The sequence below is a fragment of the Eretmochelys imbricata genome, chromosome 4, assembly GCF_965152235.1.
Source record: "Eretmochelys imbricata isolate rEreImb1 chromosome 4, rEreImb1.hap1, whole genome shotgun sequence".
In the NCBI taxonomy this organism is placed as follows: domain Eukaryota; kingdom Metazoa; phylum Chordata; order Testudines; family Cheloniidae; genus Eretmochelys; species Eretmochelys imbricata.
Genome location: NC_135575.1, coordinates 145,822,378 through 145,846,598, shown reverse-complemented (window position 1 = coordinate 145,846,598; position 24,221 = coordinate 145,822,378). Strand labels below are relative to the sequence as shown.

At 53.1% G+C, this 24,221-nt stretch overlaps 1 protein-coding gene across 1 annotated transcript in view; it reads right to left on the bottom strand.

The window, feature by feature from the left end:
- The window catches only part of LOC144264379 (dedicator of cytokinesis protein 2-like), a 336,931-nt gene that overhangs the window by 42,304 nt on the left and 270,406 nt on the right, over nt 1–24,221 (bottom strand). The window contains exons 31-33 of the mRNA XM_077816134.1: nt 18,268–18,346; nt 1,204–1,304; nt 819–877 (exon numbers count right to left, since the gene is read on the bottom strand). Coding sequence (XP_077672260.1) covers nt 819–877; nt 1,204–1,304; nt 18,268–18,346 — 239 coding nt within the window. The remainder of the gene's footprint in view (nt 1–818; nt 878–1,203; nt 1,305–18,267; nt 18,347–24,221) is intronic.

Genomic DNA, 24,221 nt, shown 5'->3' with positions numbered 1-24,221 from the left:
GGGGCTGTGTCGCAAGGGCCTTCTCAGCTGCATACCCATGTGGGACCAGCTCGAGACGGGAGATCGGATTCAGTCCCTCTCTGTAGTACCCCCTGCTGCTCCAGTCTTGCTCCCCACACCATGCAGCTCTACTGATGCCCCTCAGTCCTGCCCCACAGCCCCTTGGCTATTCCAGCTCCTGGCTGTTTCTGTTTGGCTGGCTTGCGGAGAAAAATGCAAAGACCCAGGAGCCCCAGCTGTGCGCTCTGTCTGCCAGAGCTCAGTATTGCTCTAGCTGCCAAACCGAAAGGTAGGGAATTATTCTCACAGGCCAATACTGGAATGTCCCAAAGAGGACGAGACGTATGACTGTTCTCCCCTAGTACAGACCTAGCAGGTCCTTCATGCCCCTTGGTACCTAGACTGCATGTGTCAGAACAGAGATAAGGGGTACGCCAGGGACCGGAAAGCCAAGGCGGAAAGCTGATTGGCTACTCCTTGTATTGGCTGATGTAACTTTTACTTGTAAACAGGCAGGGCACACAGAGATGGCTTTCGAGGTTAACGTCTGTGTAAGGTGAATGTCACATCACTGCATGGGGCAACTTCCCAGAGTGCTGTTCTGTATCACCGGTGTATAGCAATAACCTGGACATTGGGTTTCTGCTTTCTGGAGTATGTTTCATAACGAACCAAAGAGCCGTCATGCAAATGACTACGACCCTGCCCTCAGGCTCAGCCGTGCCTGGCCTCATCCCAGAGCTGCCCTGCCCAAGGCTCAAGCCCTTCCCACCCTGGCAAGACAGCAGCTGCCTCCAGCTGCCCTGCACCAGCCTCACCTAGGTTGTACCACATGTCCCGGATGGCAGCTCCAATTGTGGCTCTCATGTCTCCATACCTGATGCGATAAGGAGAGGGCATTATTCCCTCCAGCCCCTGTGCCGCCCGGACCATTCGAGGTGTCAATAAGGGCAGACAGGGGCTTCAGGGCTGGGAATCCAGCACCAAATCCACCCCCCTTCCCATCCTCGATGGAGGCTCCAGACGCAGCCAGTCTAGAGCATCACTGGAGAGCAGGGAATCCCCTGCCTGGTTACATGACAAAGTCAGGAGGCATCTCCAACCATTGAGGCCAGCAGAGGAGCCCAGGCTGTGGCCATGGAAGATGGACTCCACAAGGTCCCATAACCCGCAGGGCCCAGTGGAGATAGGCAGGTGACTCACTTGGCAAGGATGGTCGTGCGCTTAGCCTGGGAGAAGTTCTCCAGCTGCAGGGAATCCTGGGTGAGGAAAGCAACTGCCAGGTGGAAATAATTGTTCCAAAGCTGTAAAGAAAAGATGGGCTCAAAGGTAGCTACAGAGATATCAGACGCATCAGGGGCTGGGACCCAGAGGTGAGGGAGTGGGGCAAGGCCAGGGAGTGGGGAGAAGGAGGGGAGTGAGATGGGAGGAGGCATAGATTCATAGATTCCAAGGCCAGAAGGGACAATTGTGATCACATAGTCTGACACCTTTCTCCTCCCTCCCCTTCCCCCATACAGCGCAGCCCAGAGACCTGCTCCACAATAATTTCTAGAGCAGAGCTTTTAGAACCAGGGTGGGCAAACTTTCTGGCCCGAGGGCCACATCGGGAAATAGAAATTGTACGGCGGGCCATGAATGCTCACGAAATTGGGGTTGGGTTCAGGAAGGGGTGAGGGCTCTGGCTGGGGGTGCAGGCTCTGGGGTGGGGCTGGGGATGAGGAGTTTGGGGTGTAGGAGGGTGCTCTGGGCTGGGACCGAGGGGTTTGGAGGGGGATCAGGCCTGGGGCACGGGCCGTGGGAAGGGGTGCAGGTTCCGGCTGGAGGTGCAGGCTCTGGGGTGGGGCTGGGGATGAGAGATTTGGGGTGCAGGAGGGCGCTCCGTGCTGTGATCGAGGGGTCTGGAGAGACTGGGGCAGGGGGTTGGGGTATGGGGAGAGGCTCAGGGGTGCAGGCTCAGAGCAGCGCTTACCTCAAGCGGCTCACAGAAGCAGTGGCATGTCCCTTCTCTGGCTCCTAAGCATGGAGTGGCCTGCACCCCTCGGAGCGGGGACATGCTGCAGCTTCCGGGAGCCCTGTGGTGTGGTCCCTGACCCGGCTCCCCAGTGGGAGCTCGTGGGCCAGCTTAAAACGGCTTGCAGGCCGTAGTTTGCCCACCCCTGTTTTAGAAGAACATCCAATCAGGAATGAAAAATTGCCAGGAATGGTGAATCCACAAAGACCCTGGGTGAATTTGTTGGTGTATATCTATATCTAGATCAATCTACATTGTGATTCATATATCTATGTAATATGTTTAGGTCATTGAGGCCTGGTATGAATGATGCATGCTTGACATGAATGTGTGTGTTGCAAATTAGCAAACAAAGCAAGGACTTAAGGTCAAAGACTATTAGAACTATTTGTGCAAAAACAATCTTATGTTCTGTGGCAAATTGCTGGTACGATTTTGATGGGTCCCCCGCTTCCTCTTCTTGGGGGGGAGGGGTGTTCAGGGCGCAGTTTCCTGCCCCTGAACTAGGGTATCTACTGTCCCACTAGTAACCCAGAGAAGGGGAGTGGAGAGAGAGGGACCAGGGCCCACCCTCTACTCCGGGTCCCAGCCCAGGGACCCTAGGGATAGTGGTAAACCACTTGAACTAGTGCTTCCTTCCCCTGGGCTACTTCCCTCTCCTGCTCGTCAGCTTGTGGGGCTTCCTGCCCTCTCTCTCTGCAGAAGCCGGGTGTCTCTTTACCTAGGGTCTTGGCCTTCTAGCCAGCCACGGCACTTCTCCAAACTCTCCTCTACTTCAACTCCTCCAAATTGCTCTCTGCTCCAACTCCAAACCACTCTGCTCCACCTCCTTCCCCTGGCTGATTGAAGCAGGGTTTTTTTTTTTCAGGTGACTAGCTTTAGGTGCTCTAATTGGCTTCAGGTGCTTTTAATTAATCTACAGAAACCTTTCTTCCCTCTACAGGGAATAAGGCTTCTCCTCAGCCTGGGACTTACATCTCTCCCCTGGATCACTCTCCTGCTACCTTCTGGCCATGCTGTATCACAGTTCTGAGAAAAATACTGAAAATCATCAGAAAAGGAAACAACACCAGGTGGACTGATATAAAATTGTACCAGAATTAAAGGAAATGGCACGTCTGGGACCATGGCGGCCCGCCCAGGATTGTCTCTTTGGAATTGTGTGGGTAGAAGGCCTAGTAAACAAAGGTAAAGATCCGATGACGCAACAGAATGGACTATAAATGGTGCCTATGATTTATGCAAATCAGAGTTGTTTATTGATCCAGAGTCCCAAGTGGATATAGATGAGGTTTTGCTGGCTCCCCACATCTTATGATCTTATCCTGACAGAGAAGGCCGTCCCTAGCCATTTGGGTGCCCTACACAGCCCCTGCGTGACACGCCCCAGGGTCTGGGAGGCAGGAGCTGTGGGTGGGTACTTTTGGGGGCCCCACAGACCCAGAGTGGCCTGGGGGATTAGCGGCCTGGGGGGCCGGGAGCAGCCTGCTCCACTTCCCTTGCCCCCAACCCAGTCGTGTTGCTCAGGGGAGGAGGCTTGGGGGAAGGGATCCCCACCCCCACACTCACCGGCAGCAGCGGGAAGCGGAGCAGCCCGGCCCCAGCCCGCTCTACTCCGCCAGCTCCCAGCCGTGTCACTCCGCTTCCCGCCGCCAATTTTTGTGTCATCTGCAAACTTCAGTGATGATTTTGTTTTCTTCCACGTCATTAATAAAAACATTAAATAGCGTAGGGTCAAGAACCGATCCCTGTGGGACCCCATTGGAAACAGACCTCCTTGATTATGATTCTCCATTTACTATTACATTTTGAGATTTACCAGTTAGCCAGCTTTTAATCCATTTAATGTGTGCCATGTTAATTTCATATCGGTCTAGTTTTTTGATCAAAATGTTGTAGGGTACCGAATCATAGACTATCAGGGTTGGAAGGGACCTCAGGAGGTCATCTAGTCCAACCCCCTGCTCAAAGCAGGACCAATCCCCAATTAAATCATCCCAGCCAGGGCTTTGTCAAGCCTGACCTTAAAAACTTCTAAGGAAGGAGATTCTACCACCTCCCTAGGTAACGCATTCCAGTGTTTCGCCACCCTCCTAGTGAAAAAGTTTTTCCTAATATCCAACCTAAACCTCCCCCACTGCAACTTGAGACCATTACTCCTTGTCCTGTCCTCTTCTACCACTGAGAATAGTCTAGAACCATCCTCTCTGGAACCACCTCTCAGGTAGTTGAAAGCAGCTATCAAATCCCCCCTCATTCTTCTCTTCTGCAGACTAAACAATCCCAGTTCCCTCAGCCTCTCCTCGTAAGTCATGTGTTCCAGTCCCGTAATCATTTTTGTTGCCCTTCGCTGGACTATCTCCAATTTATCCACATCCTTCTTGTAGTATGGGGCCCAAAACTGGACACAGTACTCCAGATGAGGCCTCACCAATGTCGAATTGAGGAGAAAGATCACATCCCTCGATCTGCTGGCTATGCCCCTACTTATACAGCCCAAAATGCCATTGGCCTTCTTGGCAACAAGGGCACACTGTTGACTCATATCCAGCTTCTCGTCCACTGTCACCCCTAGGTCCTTTTCCGCAGAACTGCTGCCGAGCCATTCGGCTCCTAGTCTGTAGCGGTGCATGGGATTCTTCCGTCCTAAGTGCAGGACCCTGCACTTATCCTTGTTGAACCTCATCAGATTTCTTTTGGCCCAATCCTCCAATTTGTCTAGGTCCCTCTGTACCCTATCCCTACCTGCCACCGTATCTACCACTCCTCCTAGTTTAGTATCATCCGCAAATTTGCTGAGAGTGCAATCCACACCATCCTCCAGATCATTTATGAAGATATTGAACAAAACCGGCCCCAGGACCGACCCTTGGGGCACTCCACTTGATACCGGCTGCCAAGTAGACATGGAGCCATTGATCACTACCCGTTGAGCCCGACAATCTAGCCAACTTTCTACCCACCTTATAGTGCATTCATCCAGTCCATACTTCTTTAACTTGCTAACAAGAATACTGTGGGAGACCGTGTTGAAAGCTTTGCTAAAGTCAAGAAACAATACATCCACTGCTTTCCCTTCACCCACAGAACCAGTAATCTCATCATAGAAGGCGATTAGATTAGTCAGGCATGACCTTCCCTTGGTGAATCCATGCTGACTGTTCCTGATCACTTTCCTCTCGTGTAAGTGCTTCAGGATAGATTCCTTGAGGACCAGCTCCATGATTTTTCCAGGGACTGAGGTGAGGCTGACTGGCCCGTAGTTCCCCGGATCCTCCTTCTTCCCTTTTTTAAAGATGGGCACTACATTAGCCTTTTTCCAGTCATCCGGGACTTCCCCCGTTCGCCATGAGTTTTCAAAGATAATGGCCAATGGCTCTGCAATCACAGCCGCCAATTCCTTTAGCACTCTCGGATGCAACGCATCCGGCCCCATGGACTTGTGCACATCCAGCTTTTCTAAATAGTCCCGAACCTTCTTTCTCCACAGAGGGCTGGCCACCTACTTCCCATGCTGTGTTGCCCAGCGCAGCAGTCTGGGAGCCGACCTTGTTCGTGAAGACAGAGGCAAAGAAAGCATTGAGTACATTAGCTTTTTCCACATCCTCTGTCACTAGGTTGCCTCCCTCATTCAGTAAGGGGCCCACACTTTCCTTGGCTTTCTTCTTGTTGCCAACATACCTGAAGAAACCCTTCTTCAATCAAATCAAGCACCTCACAGATGTCTATGTGTAGTACAGCAACACTGTTACCTTTATCAACCATACTTGTCATCTCCTCAAAAAAATAGCAAGTTTGACAGGATCTATTTTCCATAAACCGAGGTGATTGGCATTAATTACATCACTGTCCTTAGCTCTTTATTAATCGAGACCCAGCCACTCCATTGTCTTACACAGGACAGATGTCAGCCTGACAGGCCAGTAATTAACCGAGTCATCCTGCTTTCCCTTTTTAACATTGGCACAACGTTAGCTCTCTTCCGTCCCCTGGAACTTTCCCAGTGCTCCAAGACTCACTGAAAATCTTTTTGCGAATACAGACTAACATGGCTGCTACTCTGAAACCTGTCATTATGCATTTAGCCGTATGGAGAGGAAATCCATCAACTTCATGAAAAAACTTGTACAGATACAGACAGACATCATCTTCCTCTCCAAATACAAACAGATGGACATTGTACCAAAAGGACTGAAGGTAAAAAATCCATTACAATCTACATGCCACACAGACTATGCTGACAGCTTGTGCCACATGCTCTCAAAGAAACTGCGGAATCACCTGATCAACATCCTCTACAGCAAACAGGGAAAGATTAAGAATGAGCTCTCAAAACTGGATACTCTCATAAAAAAACCAACCTTCCATACAAACTTCCTCGTGGCTGGACTTTACTAAAAATAGACAAGCCATTTACAACACACACTTTGCTTCTCTACAAAAGAAAAAGGACACTAAACTTTCTAAACTACTACATGCCACAAGGGGCCACAGCAATGGTTCCCTCAACCCACCCAGCAATATTGTTAATCTATCCAACTATACTCTTAGCCCAGCAGAAGAAGCTGTCCCATCTTGGGGCCTCTCCTTCTGCCCCTCCACCCCCACGAACACGATACACTTCTGTGGTGACCTAGAATCCTATTTTCGACGTCTCCAACTGAAGGAATATTTCCAAAACTCCTCTGAACAACATACTAATCCATAGAGGCCTCCCTACCAACACTACAAAAAGAAGGATTCTCGGTGGACTCCTCCTGAAGGTCGAAACAGCAGACTGGACTTCTACATAGAGTGCTTCCACTGACGTGCACGGGCTGAAATTGTGGAAAAGCAGCATCATTTGCCCCATAACCTCAGCCGTGCAGAACACAATGCCATCCACAGCCTCAGAAACAACTCTGACATCATAATCAAAAAGGCTGACAAAGGAGGTGCTGTTGTCATCATGAATAGGTCAGAATATGAACAAGAGGCTGCTTGGCAGCTCTCCAACACCATTTTCTACAAGCCATTACCCTCTGATCCCACTGAGAGTTACCAAAAGAAACTACAGCATTTGCTCAAGAAACTCCCTGAAAAAGCACAAGATCAAATCCGCACAGACAAACCCCTGGAACCCCGACCTGGGATATTCTATCTACTACCCAAGATCCATAAACCTGGAAATCCTGGGCGCCCCATCATCTCAGGCATTGGCACCCTGACAGCAGGATTGTGTGCCTATGTAGACTCCCTCCTCAGGCCCTACGCTACCAGCACTCCCAGCTACCTTCGAGACACCACTGACTTCCTGAGGAAACTACAATCCATCGGTGATCTTCCTGATAACACCATCCTGGCCACTATGGATGTAGAAGCCCTCTACACCAACATTCCACACAAAGATGGACTACAAGCCGTCAGGAACAGTATCCCCGATAAGGTCACGGCAAACCTGGTGGCTGAACTTTGTGACTTTGTCCTCACCCATAACTATTTCACATTTGGGGACGATGTATACCTTCAAATCAGCGGCACTGCTATGGGTACCTGCATGGCCCCACAGTATGCCAACATTTTTATGGCTGACTTAGAACAACGCTTCCTCAGCTCTCGTTCCCTAACGCCCCTACTCTACTTGCTCTATATTGATGACATCTTCATCATCTGGACCCATGGAAAAGAAGCTCTTGAGGAATTCCACCATGATTTCAACAATTTCCATCCCATCATCAACCTCAGCCTGGACCAGTCCACACAAGAGATCCACTTCCTGGACACTACGGTGCTAATAAGCGATGGTCACATAAACACCACCCTATACCGGAAACCTACTGACCGCTATTCCTACCTACATGCCTCCAGCTTTCACCCTGACCACACCACACCGTCCATTGTCTACAGCCAAGCTCTAGGATACAACCGCATTTGCTCCAACCCCTCAGACAGAGACAAACACCTACAAGATCTCTATCAAGCATTCTTACAACTACAGTACCCACCTGCTGAAGTGAAGAAACAGATTGATAGAGCCAGAAGAGTTCCCAGAAGTCACCTACTACAGGACAGGCCTAGCAAAGAAAATAACAGAACGCCACTAGCCGTCACCTTCAGCCCCCAACTAAAACCTCTCCAACGCATTATCAAGGATCTACAACCCGTCCTGAAGGATGACCCAACACTCTCACAAATCTTGGGAGACAGGCCAGTCCTTGCCTACAGACAGCCCCCAAACCTGAAGCAAATACTCACCAACAACTACATACCACACAACAGAACCACTAACCCAGGAACCTATCCTTGCAACAAAGCCCGTTGCCAACTGTGCCCACATATCTATTCAGGGGACACCATCACAGGGCCTAATCACATCAGCCACACTATCAGAGGCTCGTTCACCTGCACATCTACCAATGTGATATATGCCATCATGTGCCAGCAATGCCCCTCTGCCATGTACATTGGTCAAACTGGACAGTCTCTACGTAAAAGAATAAATGGACACAAATCAGATGTCAAGAATTATAACATTTATAAACCAGTCGGAGAACACTTCAATCTCTCTGGTCATGCGATTACAGACATGAAAGTTGCGATATTACAACAGAAAAACTTCAAAACCAGACTCCAGCGAGAAACTGCTGAATTGGAATTCATTTGCAAATTGGATACAATTAACTTAGGCTTGAATAGAGACTGGGAGTGGCTAAGTCATTATGCAAGGTAAGCTATTTCCCCTTGTTTTTTCCTCCCCCCCCCCCCCGCCCCCGTTCCTCAGACATTCTTGTTAAACCCTGGATTTATCCTGGAAATGGCCCACCTTGATTATCATACACATTGTAAAGAGAGTGATCACTTTAGAGAAGCTATTACCAGCAGGAGAGTGGGGTGGGGGGAGAGAAAACCTGGATTTGTGCTGGAAATGGCCCACCTGGATTATCATACACACCGATGCAGTGAGCTGTAGCTCACGAAAGCTTATGCTCAAATAAATTGGTTAGTCTCTAAGGTGCCACAAGTACTCCTTTTCTTTTTTTGAAAATCAACCATCCAGTTAGCTCCTCAGCCAGCTCTTTTAAAACTCTGGATGCAAGTCAGCTGGACCTGCTGATTTAAAAATGTCTCACTGTAGTAGCTTCTGTTTAACATCTTCCAAAGAGATGAGTGGAATGGAAAGAGCATCACCATATGAGGATTCTGCATCGTCTAGTCTTTTCCCCAAATACAGAACAGAAATATTTACTGAACACTCCTGCCTTTTCTGCACAATTACTGAGAATTTGGAATCGCTGTCGGCACACTGAAAAAAGAAAAGGAGTACTTGTGGCACCTTTGCGAATACAAACTAACACGGCTGTTACTCTGAAACCTGTCGGCACACTGGCGCTGACAACGGTGGCCTGCGGGTCTCTGGACAAGCGTACGCGTTGCACTGCAGGTTGGCCATTGACTCCCTTGGGGAGTGAATCAAGCCCGTGGGCAATGTCAGACCACACGGCGAACCCTACCCTGAACCGGCTCAGCTCAGCTCGACCTGCAGCCTGACTCCACACCCTCAGCCAGGCTGGTGTCACTCAGGGAGGTGATGTCTATTATGCCTCTCAGAGGTTTGGCAGTAAGGCCTGTTCTCCGTTCCAGTCTGGTCACTGTCAAGAAGGGTTCTGAGATTCCAGGGCCCCAAAGTCTGCCTAGGAATCTCAGTCTGGTTCTGACCGCTGAGTTGGATGCCCAGCTGGAGCAGCAGCTGGACAGGTACGACGAGGGCTGGCTGTGTTTTGGTCTCCTTTTCAGTCCCCTGTCTCCGCACTGGGGAGAGCAGCATGTGCCTAAAAAGGCCGGTTCTGTCTCCTCAGGAGGACAAGAGCTCCAGATCTGTGCTGGTGTGTGGAGAATGACCACCCCCCTAATGCCACCTGCTGTGACTAAAGACTGCGGGACGCATCCTCTGCCTGTCCCCGGCCCCAGGGCCCATGTACTCTGGGGAGCTGATTGGGTTAAACAAGGTGACCGCGGAACAAGCTGCAGGATGAACGGTCTGTGCAAAGCGTTTCCCACTCTCTTGCCCAAGCAGCTGGTGCCGGGCTCGTGCAATCGATGCTCCAGGCATGGCAGCTGACAGGGCTGTAGGATTTGTATTGAGAGTTGTCCTTCTCCTAGATGTGCTGAAGAGCCTCAACTGCCCATGGCTGTAGTGATTGGCCAGTGACTGCACATTTAATACTGGATGCCCCATATGCCATCACAAGGCTTCTTCGCGATCCTCTCCATTGCAGGGGCACCATTTATGGAGGGTGAGGGGGGCTCCCCCCATTTCTTACCAGAGGTCTGCTTGCCCAGCCCCCGGCAGAGCTCTTAACTGCAGTGCAGCCTCAGTGTGGACTGCGATGAGTTCTGTGCTGCTCCCGGTTTGCGCCCCTGGGGCAAGGAGTCAGGATTTTGTTTACAAACAGTGGCAGGGCGATTAAGATAAGAAGGGGCTGGTGGTTCAATTAAATTATGGATCTGGAAGTCGTTAGATGAAACTGTAAAACAGGAATCCCTCTGTGTGGAGGGTGGGGGTGTTGAAGCATAGCAGAAATACAGCCAAGGTTACATTCAGAAGAGAGACGGGTACCCAGAAATCACCTACTACAGGACAGGCCCAACAAGGAAAATAACAGAACACCACTGGCCATCACGTACAGACCCCAGCTCAAACCTCTCCAGCACATTATCAACGATCTACAACCTATCCGGGAAAATGATCCCTCACTCTCACAGACCTTGGGAGGCAGGCCAGTCCTCGCTTACAGACAGCCCCCCAACCTGAAGCAAATACTCACCAGCAACTACACACCACAGAAACACTAACCCAGGAACCAATCCCCATAGCAAACCTCATTCCCTGCTCTGTCCCCATATCTACTCTAGCGACACCACCAGAGGACCCAGCCACGTCAGCCACACCATCAGAGGCTCATTCACTTGCACATCTACTAATATGATATATGCCATCATGTGCCAGCAATGCCCCTCTGCCATGTACATTGGCCAAACTGGACAGTCCCTTCATAAAAGAATAAATGGACACAAATCGGACATCAGGAATGGTAACCTACAAAAGCCAGTAGGAGAACACTTCAATCATCCTGGACATTCTATAACAGATTTAAAAGTAGCTATACTTGACCAAAAAACCTTCAGAAACAGACTTCAAAGAGAAACAGCAGAACTAAAATTCATTAGCAAATTTAACACCATTAATTTGGGCTTGAATAGGGACTGGGAGTGGCTGGCTCATTACAGAAGCAGCTTTGCCTCTCCTGGAATTGACACCTCCTCATCTGTTATTGGGAGTGGACTACATCCTCCCTGATCGAATTGGCCCTGTCTCACTGGTTCTCCACATGTGACGTAACTCCCTTCCCCTCATGTGTCAGTGTATAATGCCTGCATCTGTAATTTTCACTCCATGCATCTGAAGAAGTGGTGTTTTACCCAGGAAAGCTTATGCCCAAATAAATCAGTTAGTCTTTAAGGTGCCTGTGACGAAGTGGGACTGTTCTTAATGTTTCCTCTGAATCCTGTAGGGGTGCCTCAGTTTCCCCTATGCAGTTCTTAAGTATCTAGGTGGTGGGATAAGGGGGTGTAATTGTTGCAGAGCAAAGGGCCAGGGTACATAAATGGCTGACACTCTGTCTCCTGGCAACTGATGGCCGGGGCCCTTCCCCCCTGCAAGGTGAGAGCTAAAGGTCTGGAGAACAAAGGAATCCGGTGACCTCCTGGCCCGGGAAAGGGACAAAGCCCAGAGGAGGAGGGGCTGGAGGGAGTTTCAGTTTGGGGCTGGCTGGGGACATGGAGTGAAGTGAAGTCGTGGTTGTCTGGCTCACTGCCCCCCAAAATGGACCTGGCTGAGGGATCCAGTTCTCTGCACCTACAAGCTCTGTTTTAGACCATGTTCCTGTCGTCTAATAAACCTTCTGTGTTACTGGCTGGCTGAGAGTCACGTCTGACTGCGGAGTTGCGGGGCAGGACCCTCTGGCTTCCCTAGGACCCCGCCTGGGTGGACTCGCTGTGGGAAGCGCATGGAGGGCCAGAGGATGCTGAATGCTCCGAGTCAGATCCAGGAAGGTGGAAGCCGGGTGAGCTGTGTATCCTGCAGACAGGCTGCTCCCAGAAAGGAGACTTCCCCAGAGTCCTGTCTGGCTTCGTAGGGAGCAGTTCCAGAGCATCGCCCAGGGACTCCGTGAGAGTGCCACCAGACTCCTTGTTGTTTTTGTGGATACCGACTAACACGGCTACACCCTGATATTCAGAAGAGAGGGAGATTTGGGGGATAGGTGAAAAGAAGGGCCCAAAACCCCAGGGCAGGGCAAACAGCGAATAGAGAAGTTCCCACTTCCCTGTGGCACGTCTGTGGCCCCATCACCATACTATGAGGGCCTCACAAGGTCTAACCTAATGGTCTCCAACCTTTTTATGCACAAGATCACTTTTTGAATTGAAGATCAACCCTGAGATCACACCAGCCTAAGGAGGTCAGGGGTGCATTGTTCCCTTTGGGTGTGCAGCCTTCCCCAGGTGTCCAATTCAAATGAACTGACCGAGGGGAGCTCATGGCATGAGGCAGGGTTCCCAAGGCTCCAGGGCTCGATGTCAGGAGGTGAAGAAGCCAAGGGGCTCACTCTAGGGAGAGAGTGTAACCCTGAGGGGTTATCACTCTGAAGGGGTCCTCTGAAGGACTATTCCAGAGCTGTGAGAGCAGCAGACCTATGCATCCATGACACAAGCATGACATGAAGGACTTCTACGAAGGTCTCCGGGCTGTGCAAGGGCTCAAAATTCAGCACCACAGCCCCTGTCCTCACAGATGGGAAGTGGCTGCTCACAGACAAGAGTGATATTCTCTCTCACTGCACACAGCACTTGCTAGTCTCCTGACCTGTCAATCCACTCTGTGACAAAGCCATTGATTCACTCCTGCAGTGCCCTGTCTGCGGCCCCTTCATTCCACGAGGTTAAAAAGCAGCTGTCCAGGGGCAAGTCTCCAGCTTGCCGGCCTTCCACCTGATGTGTACAAATGTGGAGGTGCCCCCCGGGCAGGAAACCCACCAGCCTTTTCAAGGCTCTGTGCCCAGGGGTGTAAGGATGCGTTCAGAGCCCAGCTCTCCCAAAGGGAGGGAAGCATACCTAGCTGTGACAGACATTGTGGAACCACACCGCTGTCTGCAGCAGGGAATATCCTTGCTCTACAGGCTCGTCTCTCAGCCAGTGGACTCAGTGTGGCTTTGGTGCTGGCCATGGCACAATGACCATGATTTCTGCAGCCCAACCAGTGCCAGAGAAGGCACCTGTACATGGTGTTTGCTGACCTGACCAAGGCCTACAACATGGTCAATCGCCAGGGCCTGTGGAAACACCTTCATGAATCCAGCTGCCCAGAGATGATGATTGCTGTAATCTGCTCACTTCATGGGGGCATGATGGCCCGGGGATGGAGTGGGTGACTCATCAGAAGCCTTCCCCATCAGCGGCACCAAACAAGGACGTGCAATGGCTCCAGGCCTCTTTGCCTTTGTCTTTTCAGCCACTCTCTTGTTCGCAGTCCAGGACTTTGACAGAGGCGCACACAGCTGGATGGGAGCGTTCGGTGACTCAGGGCCCGCACCAACAGCTACTAAGAGAGCTCCTGTTTGCTGATCACTGTCCCTTCACTGTGCACATGCTCGAGGACATGACGCTACTGAGGGCCACTCTGCCTATGACACAAAATGCTTCGGTTTCACACTGCGCCTGACAGAGACAGAGTCATGGAACCGCCAGCATCACGAGCACCTTGATCCCATGGCCACAACTGACAACACTTGCTCTGCTCAGTCAGGCAGTTCTGCCACCTGGTCAGCACACTTTCCAGCAAGGCCATGCTGGGTGAGGGGATCACTCGGTGCCTGGCAAAGGCCACGCTGGCATCTGGCAGGCTCACCCACAGGCTCTGGAGAGAGTGTGGAGTCTGCCTCAGAACCCAGATACAAAGCTACCGCGCTGTTGGACTCACTCCTCTCTGGCTGCAAGACATGGACGCTGTACCAACGCCACATCGACTGGCTGGAGAGCTTTCACCTTCGCTGCCCAAGATCCTTCGGCAACCTCAGGTGGCAGGACAGAATCCCAACACTAAACTCCTGGCGAGGCGCCAAATCCCTGGCCTTGAGTGCACGCTCATCAGGGCTCAGCTTTGCTGGGTCAGACTTGTGGTCTGCATGGAGGCTTCCCGAACGTGGTGCTCTGCAGCCAACTGAGCATGGGAACCTGCTCTAAGGGTCGACCCATCCTCAGATATAAAGACACCTTCAAGGCCAACCTCAAAGCATGTAGGATAGATCTTAAAACCTGGCAACTCATTGCGCTTGAGAGACCTAGAGGGAGAGGTCTGTGCCATGAGACCATGTCCACTTTTGAGGAGTGATGTGTGAGGTCAATGCAGAAGAAGAGAGCACATCATGAGGCCAACACCTCAAATCCTCCCCACAACGATTACGCTCGCAAGACATGCAACCGCATTTGCAAATCCAGGATTGGACTCGCTTCCCACGTGAGACATAGGCGCCGACTCCAGCGAGCTGCATCCCTGCTCCTCTGCCTACCTCCTAAGCGCTTCCTGCCCCGCCGCTGCCAAACAGCTGTTTGGCGGTGCTTTGGACTGTCCACGAGGGACGAGGAGGAGCAGGGATGTGGTGCACTCAGGGGAGGAGGCAGACAAGAGGCGGGGCAGGGGCACGGACTTGGGGGAAGGGGGTGGAATGGGGCGGGGACTTGGGGGAAGGGATGGAATGGGGGCGGGGTGAGGGCAGTGTAGGGGAGGGAAGAGGCAGGGCCAGGGGCGGGGGGATGGTCGAGCACTCACCGGGCAAAGGGGAAGTCGGCGCCTATGATGTGAGAAGCCACAAAATCAAATCAATCTACAACTTAAGTCAGCACTAGCTGAATACTCATCCATGAGCAATGGGAGAATGAATCCATCCATTGATAATTCTACCATTTCCATCTAGTAATTGACAAATGGTCGAGTTCAGGATCCTGACACAGGGAAGAAAGGAGAGCAGCAGAATACGGACCCTGGACTTCAGAAAAGCAGACTTTGACAACCTCAGGGAACTGATGGGCAGGATCCCCTGGGAGAATAATATGAGGGGGAAAGGAGTCCAGGAGAGCTGGCTGTATTTTAAAGAAGCCTTAGTGAGGTTACAGGGACAAACCATCCCGATGCGTAGAAAGAATAGTAAATACGGCAGGTGACCAGCTTGGCTTAACAGTGAAATCCTTGCTGATCTTAAACACAGAAAAGAAGCTTCCAAGAAGTGGAAGCTTGGACAAATGACCAGGGCAGAGTATAAAAATATTGCTCAGGCATGCAGGAGTGAAATCAGGAAGGCCAAATCACACCTGGAGTTGCAGCTAGCGAGAAATGTTAAGAGTAACAAGAAGGGTTTCTTCAGGTATGTTGGCAACAAGAAGAAAGTCAAGGAAAGTGCGGGCCCCTTACTGAATGAGGGAAGCAACCTAGTGACAGAGGATGTGGAAAAAGCTAATGTACTCAATGCTTTTTTTGCCTCTGTCTTCACGAACAAGGTCAGCTCCCAGACTGCTGCACTGGGCAGCACAGCATGGGGAGGAGGTGACCAGCCCTCTGTGGAGAAAGAAGTGGTTCGGGACTATTTAGAAAAGCTGGATGAGCACAAGCCCATGGGGCCAGATGCGTTGCATTCGAGAGTGCTAGAGGAGTTGGCGGATGTGATTGCAGAGCCATTGGCCATTATCTCTGAAAACTCATGGCGATTGGGGGAGGTCCCGGACGACTGGAAAAAGGCTAATGTAGTGCCCATCTTTAAAAAAGGGAAGAAGGACGATCCTGGGAACTACAGGTCAGTCAGCCTCACCTCAGTCCCTGGAAAAATCATGGAGCTGGTCCTCAAGGAATCAGTTCTGAAGCACTTAGAGGAGAGGAAAGTGATCAGGAACATTCAGCATGGATTCACCAAGGGCAAGTCATGCCTGACTAATCTAATTGCCTTCTATGATGAGACAACTGACTCTGTGGATGAGGGGAAAGCAGTGGACGTGTTGTTCCTTGACTTTAGCAAAGCTTTTGACACGGTCTCCCACAGTATTCTTGCCAGCAAGTTAAAGAAGTATGGGCTGGATGAATGGACTATAAGGTGGATAGAAAGCTGGCTAGATCGTTGGGCTCAATGGGTAATGATCAATGGCTCCATGTCTAGTTGGCAGCCGGTATCAAGCGGAGTGCCCCGAGGGTCGGTCCTCGGGCCGGTTTTGTTCAATTCATTAATGGTCTGGAGGACAGTATGGATTGCACCCTCAGCAAGTTTGCAGATGACACTAAACTGGGAGGAGAGGTAGATATGCTGGAGGGCAGGGATAGGATACAGAGGGACCTAGACAAATTAGAGGATTGGGCCAAAAGAAATCTGATGAGGTTCAACAAGGACAAGTGCAGAGTCCTGCACTTAGGACTGAAGAATCCCATGCACCGCTTCAGACTAGGGACTGAATGGCTAGGCAGCAGTTCTGCGGAAAAGGACCTAGGGGTTACAGTGGATGAGAAGCTGGACATGAGTCAACAGTGTGCCCTCTTTGCCAAGAAGGCCAATGGCATTTTGGGCTGTATAAGTAGGGGCATTGCCAGCAGATCGAGGGACGTGATCGTTCCCCTCTATTCGACATTGGTGAGGCCTCATCTGGAGTACTGTGTCCAGTTTTGGGCCCCACACTACAAGAAGGATGTGGAAAAATTGGAAAGCGTCCAGGGGAGGGCAACAAAAATGATTACGAGACTGGAACACATGACTTATGAGGAGAGGCTGAGGGAACTGGGATTGTTTAGTCTGTGGAAGAGACAAATAAGGGGGGATTTGATAGCTGCTTTCAACTACCTGAAAGGGGGTTCCATAGAGGATGGCTCTAGACTGTTCTCAGTGGTAGCAGATGACAGAACGAGGAGTAATGGTCTCAAATTTCAGAGGGGGAGGTCTAGGTTGAATATTAGGAAAAACATTTTCACTAGGAGGGTGGTGAAACACTGGAATGCGTTACCTAGGGAGGTGGTGGAATCTCCTTCCTTAGAAGTTTTTAAGGTCAGGCTTGACAAAGCCCTGGCTTGGATGATTTAGTTGGCGTTGGTCCTGCTTTGAGCAGGGGGTTGGACTAGATGATCTCCGGAGGTCCCTTCCAACCCTGATATTCTATGATTCTATGAAATACTTTGTTGGGATTTTTTCTGTTCCTAATGTACTTTAAAAACTCCTCATTGTCTTTAACTCTGCTGGCCAAAGAGTTCTCCTTGTGTCCCTTGGCTTCCCTTATCAATTGTATACAATTCCTAACTTCCCCATTCTTCTATTTATTATTATATATGTTTGAGCTGTCTTCACCTCCCCTCTAAACCAGGTTGTTTTTCAATCAGCACAGCCTTCTTCCTCAGTTGTGGAACTGTGGCTGTTTGGCCATCAAGTAAGTTCTTAGATAATTCGCAATTATCATTCACATTTTTATGATTAAATGCTTACTGCCAGCTGATCTGGCTCATAATCATATTCAGCTTAGTGAAACTGGCACTATTAAAGCACCAAATACATCTATTACTGGTCTGGACTTTATTCCGCTTGCACATTATAAATGTGATCACATCATGATCATGTGTTCCAAAGCTACCATTAATTTTTGGTGCTTTGATCAGTTCCTTTTTGCCAGGACAAGGGCTCATAAAGAATTCCCTAGTGCTGGTTGAAAGACATTTTGACTTAGGAGGGCGAAGAGGCCACATACCAGAGGTGTATGTGCGGGGGACGGCAGGGGTCAGGATCCAGGGACATGCGGGGGTGGGAGGAGGCTAGAGACCAGAGATGAACGGGGGCAGGAACCAGGGACAAGGGGGAGGCTAGAGAACAGAGATATAGGTGGTGTAGGGACCGGAGATGTAGAAGGAGCAGAAACCAGAGATGAAGGGGAGGCAGGAACCAGGGCAGGGGCTGACCGCATCTCACCTGAAACACTAGAAACCTGCCGGGGGGTGACAAGACCAATCTGAAGCCTGCCCAGAAATGCTCCCCCAGACCTTATCACAGGCTCCACGGGAGCAGCCCCAGGTAAAGCATTAGCAAAAATGCTGGCAAAGGCCTGATGCCTCCCCTGCAGCCCCGGCTCTCACAGGCCCCACTCAGCGCTGGGCAAGGCCCACGGAAGCAGGCCGAGGCCCTCCCAGCCCCTCCGCTCACCTGCAGTTCCAAGCTGCTGCTGCTCAGGAACATCTGGGTCAATGTGTCAGCAAACTGATTGATGGCTTGGAGGAACTCCCTGCAGGGAGAGCGACAAAGGCAGTGAGCGGCCCTGCCTGGAATGGTCTGTTGTGCCCTCAGCTCTTGCATGTGAGTGGGACAGGGCTGCTGAGCACTGACGCTACATGCAGCTGGGCAGGGAGGCTGCCGCAAGGGTGCAGGCTCTCAGCCCCATGCTGAGAGATTTAATTGGGGATCAGTCCTGCTTTGAGCAGGGGGTTGGACTAGATGACCTCCTGAGGTCCCTTCCAACTCTGACATTCTATGATTCGATGAAGCGTTACCAAACCTCACAGGTATCTGGCGAGTCTCACACTGGTTGGTGTTTTTCTCCAAGCCCCAGCTCCTGGAGCCCTGGGATTACAGCGGGAGCTGTATAGCATACAGTGTTTTTAAAAATCTGCATCTAGCCTCTGCAGTGGCTGAGAACAGCTGGAGAAAGTGCCACCAGGAGCAGGCAAAGGACTGGCCAGCGCTGGTGTTTGGCTGAACCCCCGCAGCTCCCCAGCTCCGGAGTTTGGGGGGTTGACTCGTGATTATTGATTGGTCGGTCGGGGTGGACAAGACCGGTGGGGAGCATGTCTGGCGGGATTCCTGTGAGTGAAGGTGCTGCACCCCTGGCTCAGGGAGGCAGCCCAAAGAGCTCCGAACAGCTGGGCTGTCAGAAATTGGAGCCATCAGCCTGCCTGTCAGAGGCCGGAAGAGGCCCCACTGTGAGGGGTATTACAAAGCCCTGCCCCCGGGCGAGGAGGCAGCTGTCTGACTGGTTGGCCTGCTGTCTGCGCTGGCCCCTCTGTGAACCTTGCTCAGAGCAGCCCATGCAGGCGACCTCGACCCCCGCCCCCCCCGTGTGCACACCCCAACTCATGCCCATGCCTGCATCACCCATATAGGCATGCACCCACCATGCAACGGCATGCACATACCTCGCCCCCCAGAACAGAGAACCTCACACACAGACACGCACACACACAGCCAACACATCCGCCCCCAGGGTGGGCACGCACATCCGCCCACACAGCCCCCATCCGCTCCCCTCTTCTCTCACCTTCCACACCCTGTCCACAGCCACCTCCCCAATCCTGTCACTGATCCACAAGGTCTGTGCCATGCCTCAGCTTTTCAACAGTCCCTTGGGGGAACCCTTCAGTGGGGCAGCCCCCCAAGGGTTCCACTCTCCCTTTGGGGCAGGCTCTGCAGCCTCCCTGGCTCCTAGACTGAGCGTCTGGGTGCCAGCAGCCCTCCTGCTGCCCCCCGAGAGCTCTGCCAGGCCTTCCCAGCTGAGAGAGACTCCTTGGCAGAGGCGTGTCCATGCTGCAGGACTCGTGCCCCCAGCCAGGATTCACAGTGACTCCCCAACAGCGTTTCCCAAACAGAGCTGGGTTCATGAGTCACCTGGCCCCAGCGTGGGCAGCCCTTGAGTCAGCGCAGAGACAGAGCGGGTAACGCAGCGTCTGGCCTGGGCAGCCCAGAGCAATTCACCAGCCCAGCTGCTGGGACTCCATTGCCAGGCTGGCTCTGACCCCCTCAGTCAGTTCTCAGGTCAGAGAGCGCCAAGCTCCTTCCAGAGCCCGTGCTTAGCCCCCCCACTTACCCCCTCCCACCCATGCTTACCCCCCTGCCCACGCTTAGCTCTCTCCACTTAACCCCTCCGCCCCATGCTTAGCCCCCCCACTTACCCCCTCCCACCCACGCTTACACCCCTGCCCACGCTTAGCCCTCTCCACTTAACCCCTCCCCCCATGTTTAGCCCCCCCACTTACCCCCTCTCACCCACGCTTACCCCCCACTTACCCCCTCCTACCCACGCTTAGCCCCCCCACTTAGCCCCTCCCACCGACGATTAGCCCCCCCATGCTTACACCCCCACTTACCCCCTCCCACCCACGCTTAGCCCCTTATCCCCTCCCCCCCACGCTTAGACCCCCCCACTTACTCCCTCCCACCCACGCTTAGCCCCACCCATGCTTAGACCTCCCCACTTACCCCCTCCCACCCATGCTTACCCCACACACACTTAGCCCCCCCACTGACCCTCTCCCACCTCTCAGGCCTTTGTTCTCGGCTGGGGTCTCTGCGGGAGTCACTGGAGCTGGCATTGTCTCTCCGACCCCCTGGTGCTCTGGCTCAGTTTCAGCCAGTTCCTTACTCTTGGTCTGTCCTGAGAGCAAACTTAATCCCCCACCCCACGCTGGGGAGCCATGCAAGGTCTGGGGGAAACTGAGGCACACAGAGTCATAAAAACATTACAAAAATTCCTCACTTTGTTACTCTGTCACTGCAAACCCCCTTAAACCATGTTCCTGGCACCTCCTCCTGGATATCAGGCTATCAATTCCCCTAGGGTACCGTACCCCCCACAGCCCTGCCCCCAAAGATATACAGCCCGCTCCCCCCACAGACCCTGCCCCCACAGATGCACAGCCCCCGCGTACCTCCCACAGCCCTGCCCCATAGATACAAAGCCCCCTCCCTCCACAGTACCGTCCCCCCACCCTGTCTATCCCGGGGCCGCGCTGGGCACAGAACTTGCACCCTCAGCAGGTTCAGCACTCGCAGGGCGCTGGGGGCGTTTAAATCAAGGGTGTGACACACGGCGCTGCCTAGCGGTGGAGTGGTATAACACAGTATAGAATTTCATTGCACCTCCCCTGGCCCCCACCCCACTGATACAGAGCCCCCTCCCTCCCACCTTCCCCTCAGCCCCTCCTCCACAGATACAGAGCCCCCTCGCCCCATACCTACCCCACAGCCCCTCCCCCACAGTACAATACCTCCACCCCACAGATACACAGCCTCCTCCCCCACAATACCTACCCCACAGCCCCCTCCCCCATGATACCCCTCCCTCACAGTATGATACCCCCACCCCACAGATACAAGGCCCCCTCCCCTACCATCCCCCCCACAGCCCTCATCCCACAGATACACACCTCTCTCTTCCACAGTGTCGCACCCCTATGGTCCCTGCCCCACAGATGCATGCTCCCTTCCCCCCACAATCCCTTATCCCTTCAGGGATTCTGCCCGTGAACTCCATTACACCAAACATCACCCCACACCTATCATAACCCAAAGACCCACCTCAGCCCCATGTCTCCCATCTCCCTCCCCAGCCTGGCAGAGGGTGGCTGAACTGAAGGCAGGTCCCTTCCTGCCTTTGGGGAGAGCCCTGGGCATCCCAACAGGGCTACGATGTCTCTACCCCGGCTACTCAATGGGCCCTGGCCTGGCTAGAGCACTTTGTAGGCAGAGGCTCCCCCAGCCCCAGCGCCTGTTCCCTGCCTGTGACGAAGTGGGACTGTTCTTAATGTTTCCTCCGAATATTGTGGGGGTGCCTCAGTTTCCCCTAGGCAGTTCTTAAGTATCTAGGAGGTGGGGTAAGGGTGTATGATCATTGCAGAGCCCTAGAGGGCAGATGTGTGCAGGGGTCTGGACACAGAGAATGGCCAACACCCTGTTTCCTGGCAACTGATGGCCTGGGCCCTTCCCCCCCTGCAAGGTGAGAGCTAAAGGGTTGGAGAACAAAGGAATCAGGTGACCACCTGGCCCAGGAAAGGAACAAAGCCCAGAGGAGGAGGGGCTGGAGGGAGTTTCAGTTTGGGGCTGGCTGGGACATGGAGTGAAGTACAGACGTGGTTGTCTGGCTCACTGCCCCCCCAAAATGGACCCAGCTGAGGGGTCCCGTTCTCTGCACCTGCAAGCTCTGTTTTAGACCATGTTCCTGTCGTCTAATAAACCTTCTGTTTTACTGGCTGGCTGAGAGTCACGTCTGACTGCAAAGTTGGGGTGCAGGACCCTCTGGCTTCCCCAGGAGCCCCGCCTGAGTGGACTCGCTGGGGGAAGCACACGGAGGGGCAGAGGAGGCTGAATGCTCCGAGGTCAGACCCAGGAAGGTGGAAGCTGTGTGAACTGTGTGTCCTGAAGACAGGCTGCTCACAGAAAGGCGACTGCCCCAGAGTCCTGACTGGCTTCATGGGGAGCAGTTCCAGAGCATCGCCCAGGGACTCCGTGACAACTGGTGGTAGCGGTGGGATCTACTGCACCCCGTGGATGGCGCTTCCTGCAGTAAGTGACTGGGGAGCAGTAACACGAAGGGGGATTGCCGAGGACCAGGCCTGCTGAAGGCTCAGAGAGGAGCGGTTTCGGGGGGCGGTTAACCCCTGGGTGTGTGTGTGACCAGCGAGAAGGACTGTGCAGTAATGGGGTCCCCCTGGGGACTGCAGTGAGCAGTCTCGGGGCGGAGGAGCCTGCAGCTTGGCCCGGGGAGAGAGAAGGACTTTTGCAGTAACAGGGTTCCCCTGGGGATTGCAGCGAGCGGTCCAAGGGGCGGAGGAGTCTGCAGCTCGACCCTGGCAAAGAGGTGGTGACCTCGAGAAGGGCTGGCACACTAGGGGTTCTTCCTGGAAACCGTGGGGAGCTGAGAACACACGGGCCTGTGAGTCCACAACAACTGGGGAGGAGCGGAGTGATGGCCTGTCACCTTCTCCTTAAGAAGGACATTGTAACCCTGTGCAGAAAGAGAGGGTTGAGCGTTGGAAAGTTCACCAAAGCAGAGTTAATCGTGCAGCTGGAGGAGGATGACCGCTCTAAGGAACAGATTCCTGACCCCAACTGGGGCTATAGCAGGATCTGGGAGCAGCTGGAGCGGGAGCCAGGCATCGCGAAGACTCCTGTCCCCGACCAGACGGGGGTCTTCACAATCGGGTTCCCCATCGGGGGATCGAGACGGACGGGATTGGAGCTGAGTCCGAGAGAGCAAGAGGACCGTGGGAGACAGCGAGAGCCCGAGAAAGAGCTGCAGAAGCAGCAGCAGCATGAACTGGCGGTGGTGGGGCGGAGAGGCCTAGGGGACCTCCCCGGGGTGAGTGGAGATAGACCCCGGGGGGTCAGTTCCGCAGGGAACCTCGAGACTAAATTGCTGCCCCTAGTTAAGGAGGGGGGTGTGTGGATGCCAACCTCACTGCCTTTGAGCAGGCTGGCGATTTGAACCAAGGGGACCCTGCGGAAAAGCCCCGGTGTCTAGCTCCCTTGCTGGGTCCCAAGGCCACAGACTCCATCAGCCAGATGGGTGGGGAGGTGGACAGGCTCCCACTCCTGACCCCAACCTATATGTCTGTGTGGAGTTTCCTGGGGCCAGGCCCCTCGGACCCCCAGTGGGAGTGGAAGGTGATGGTCAATGGGGAGACATTCCTGGGGTGGCGAGATCCTGGGACAGAGAGAACTGGTGTCAGACCCTGAGTGGTGCAGCCTCAGAGGCTGAGGGGCTGTGTGAGCTGGGTAAGGGTCCCAGGGACGAAGCCCCTCGCCTTCCCTATGGCCCAGATCCCTGTGCAGACCCAGGAGGAGTGGGGCTGGCTGGTCGTTGGGGTGCCCCAGGACACCAGCTGTGAGACCCTGTTGTGGGGTGACTGTGTCTCTTTGGGACAGGATCCAGGCCCTGTTCCTGTAACTGCCAAGGGTTTGAATTTGAATCCAGGGAACCAATCGGCGGAGAGGGAAATGGTCAGTGAAAATGCAGATGACCTGGCTGGCAGCAGGGAGGAGCTGCTAGGCTCAAGCTACCTGCCTGCCTGTAACCAGACCCCTGGGGCTGGGTGGGACAGAGAGATGCTCCCTGCCCCCTTGCACACAAGAGTGGGGACTCTCGCTGGCTCTGATGCATTGAGGAAAGCAGTGGCCTGCCCCCACTGGGACAGCAAGGGCAGTGCTGAGCACAGTGGGAGCTGAGACCCCAGCTGAGTGGGGGGAGACACAGGCAGGGCAGGGGATCTGTGGGGAGTGGCAAGGTGCTTGGTAAGGAAAGTTTGGATGAGCCTAGGCAGCCTTGTGAGCTGATGGCTGTGTCTAGTCAGCAGGGTGGGAAGGCGAGGAGAGTGGAAGATGAGAGTCCC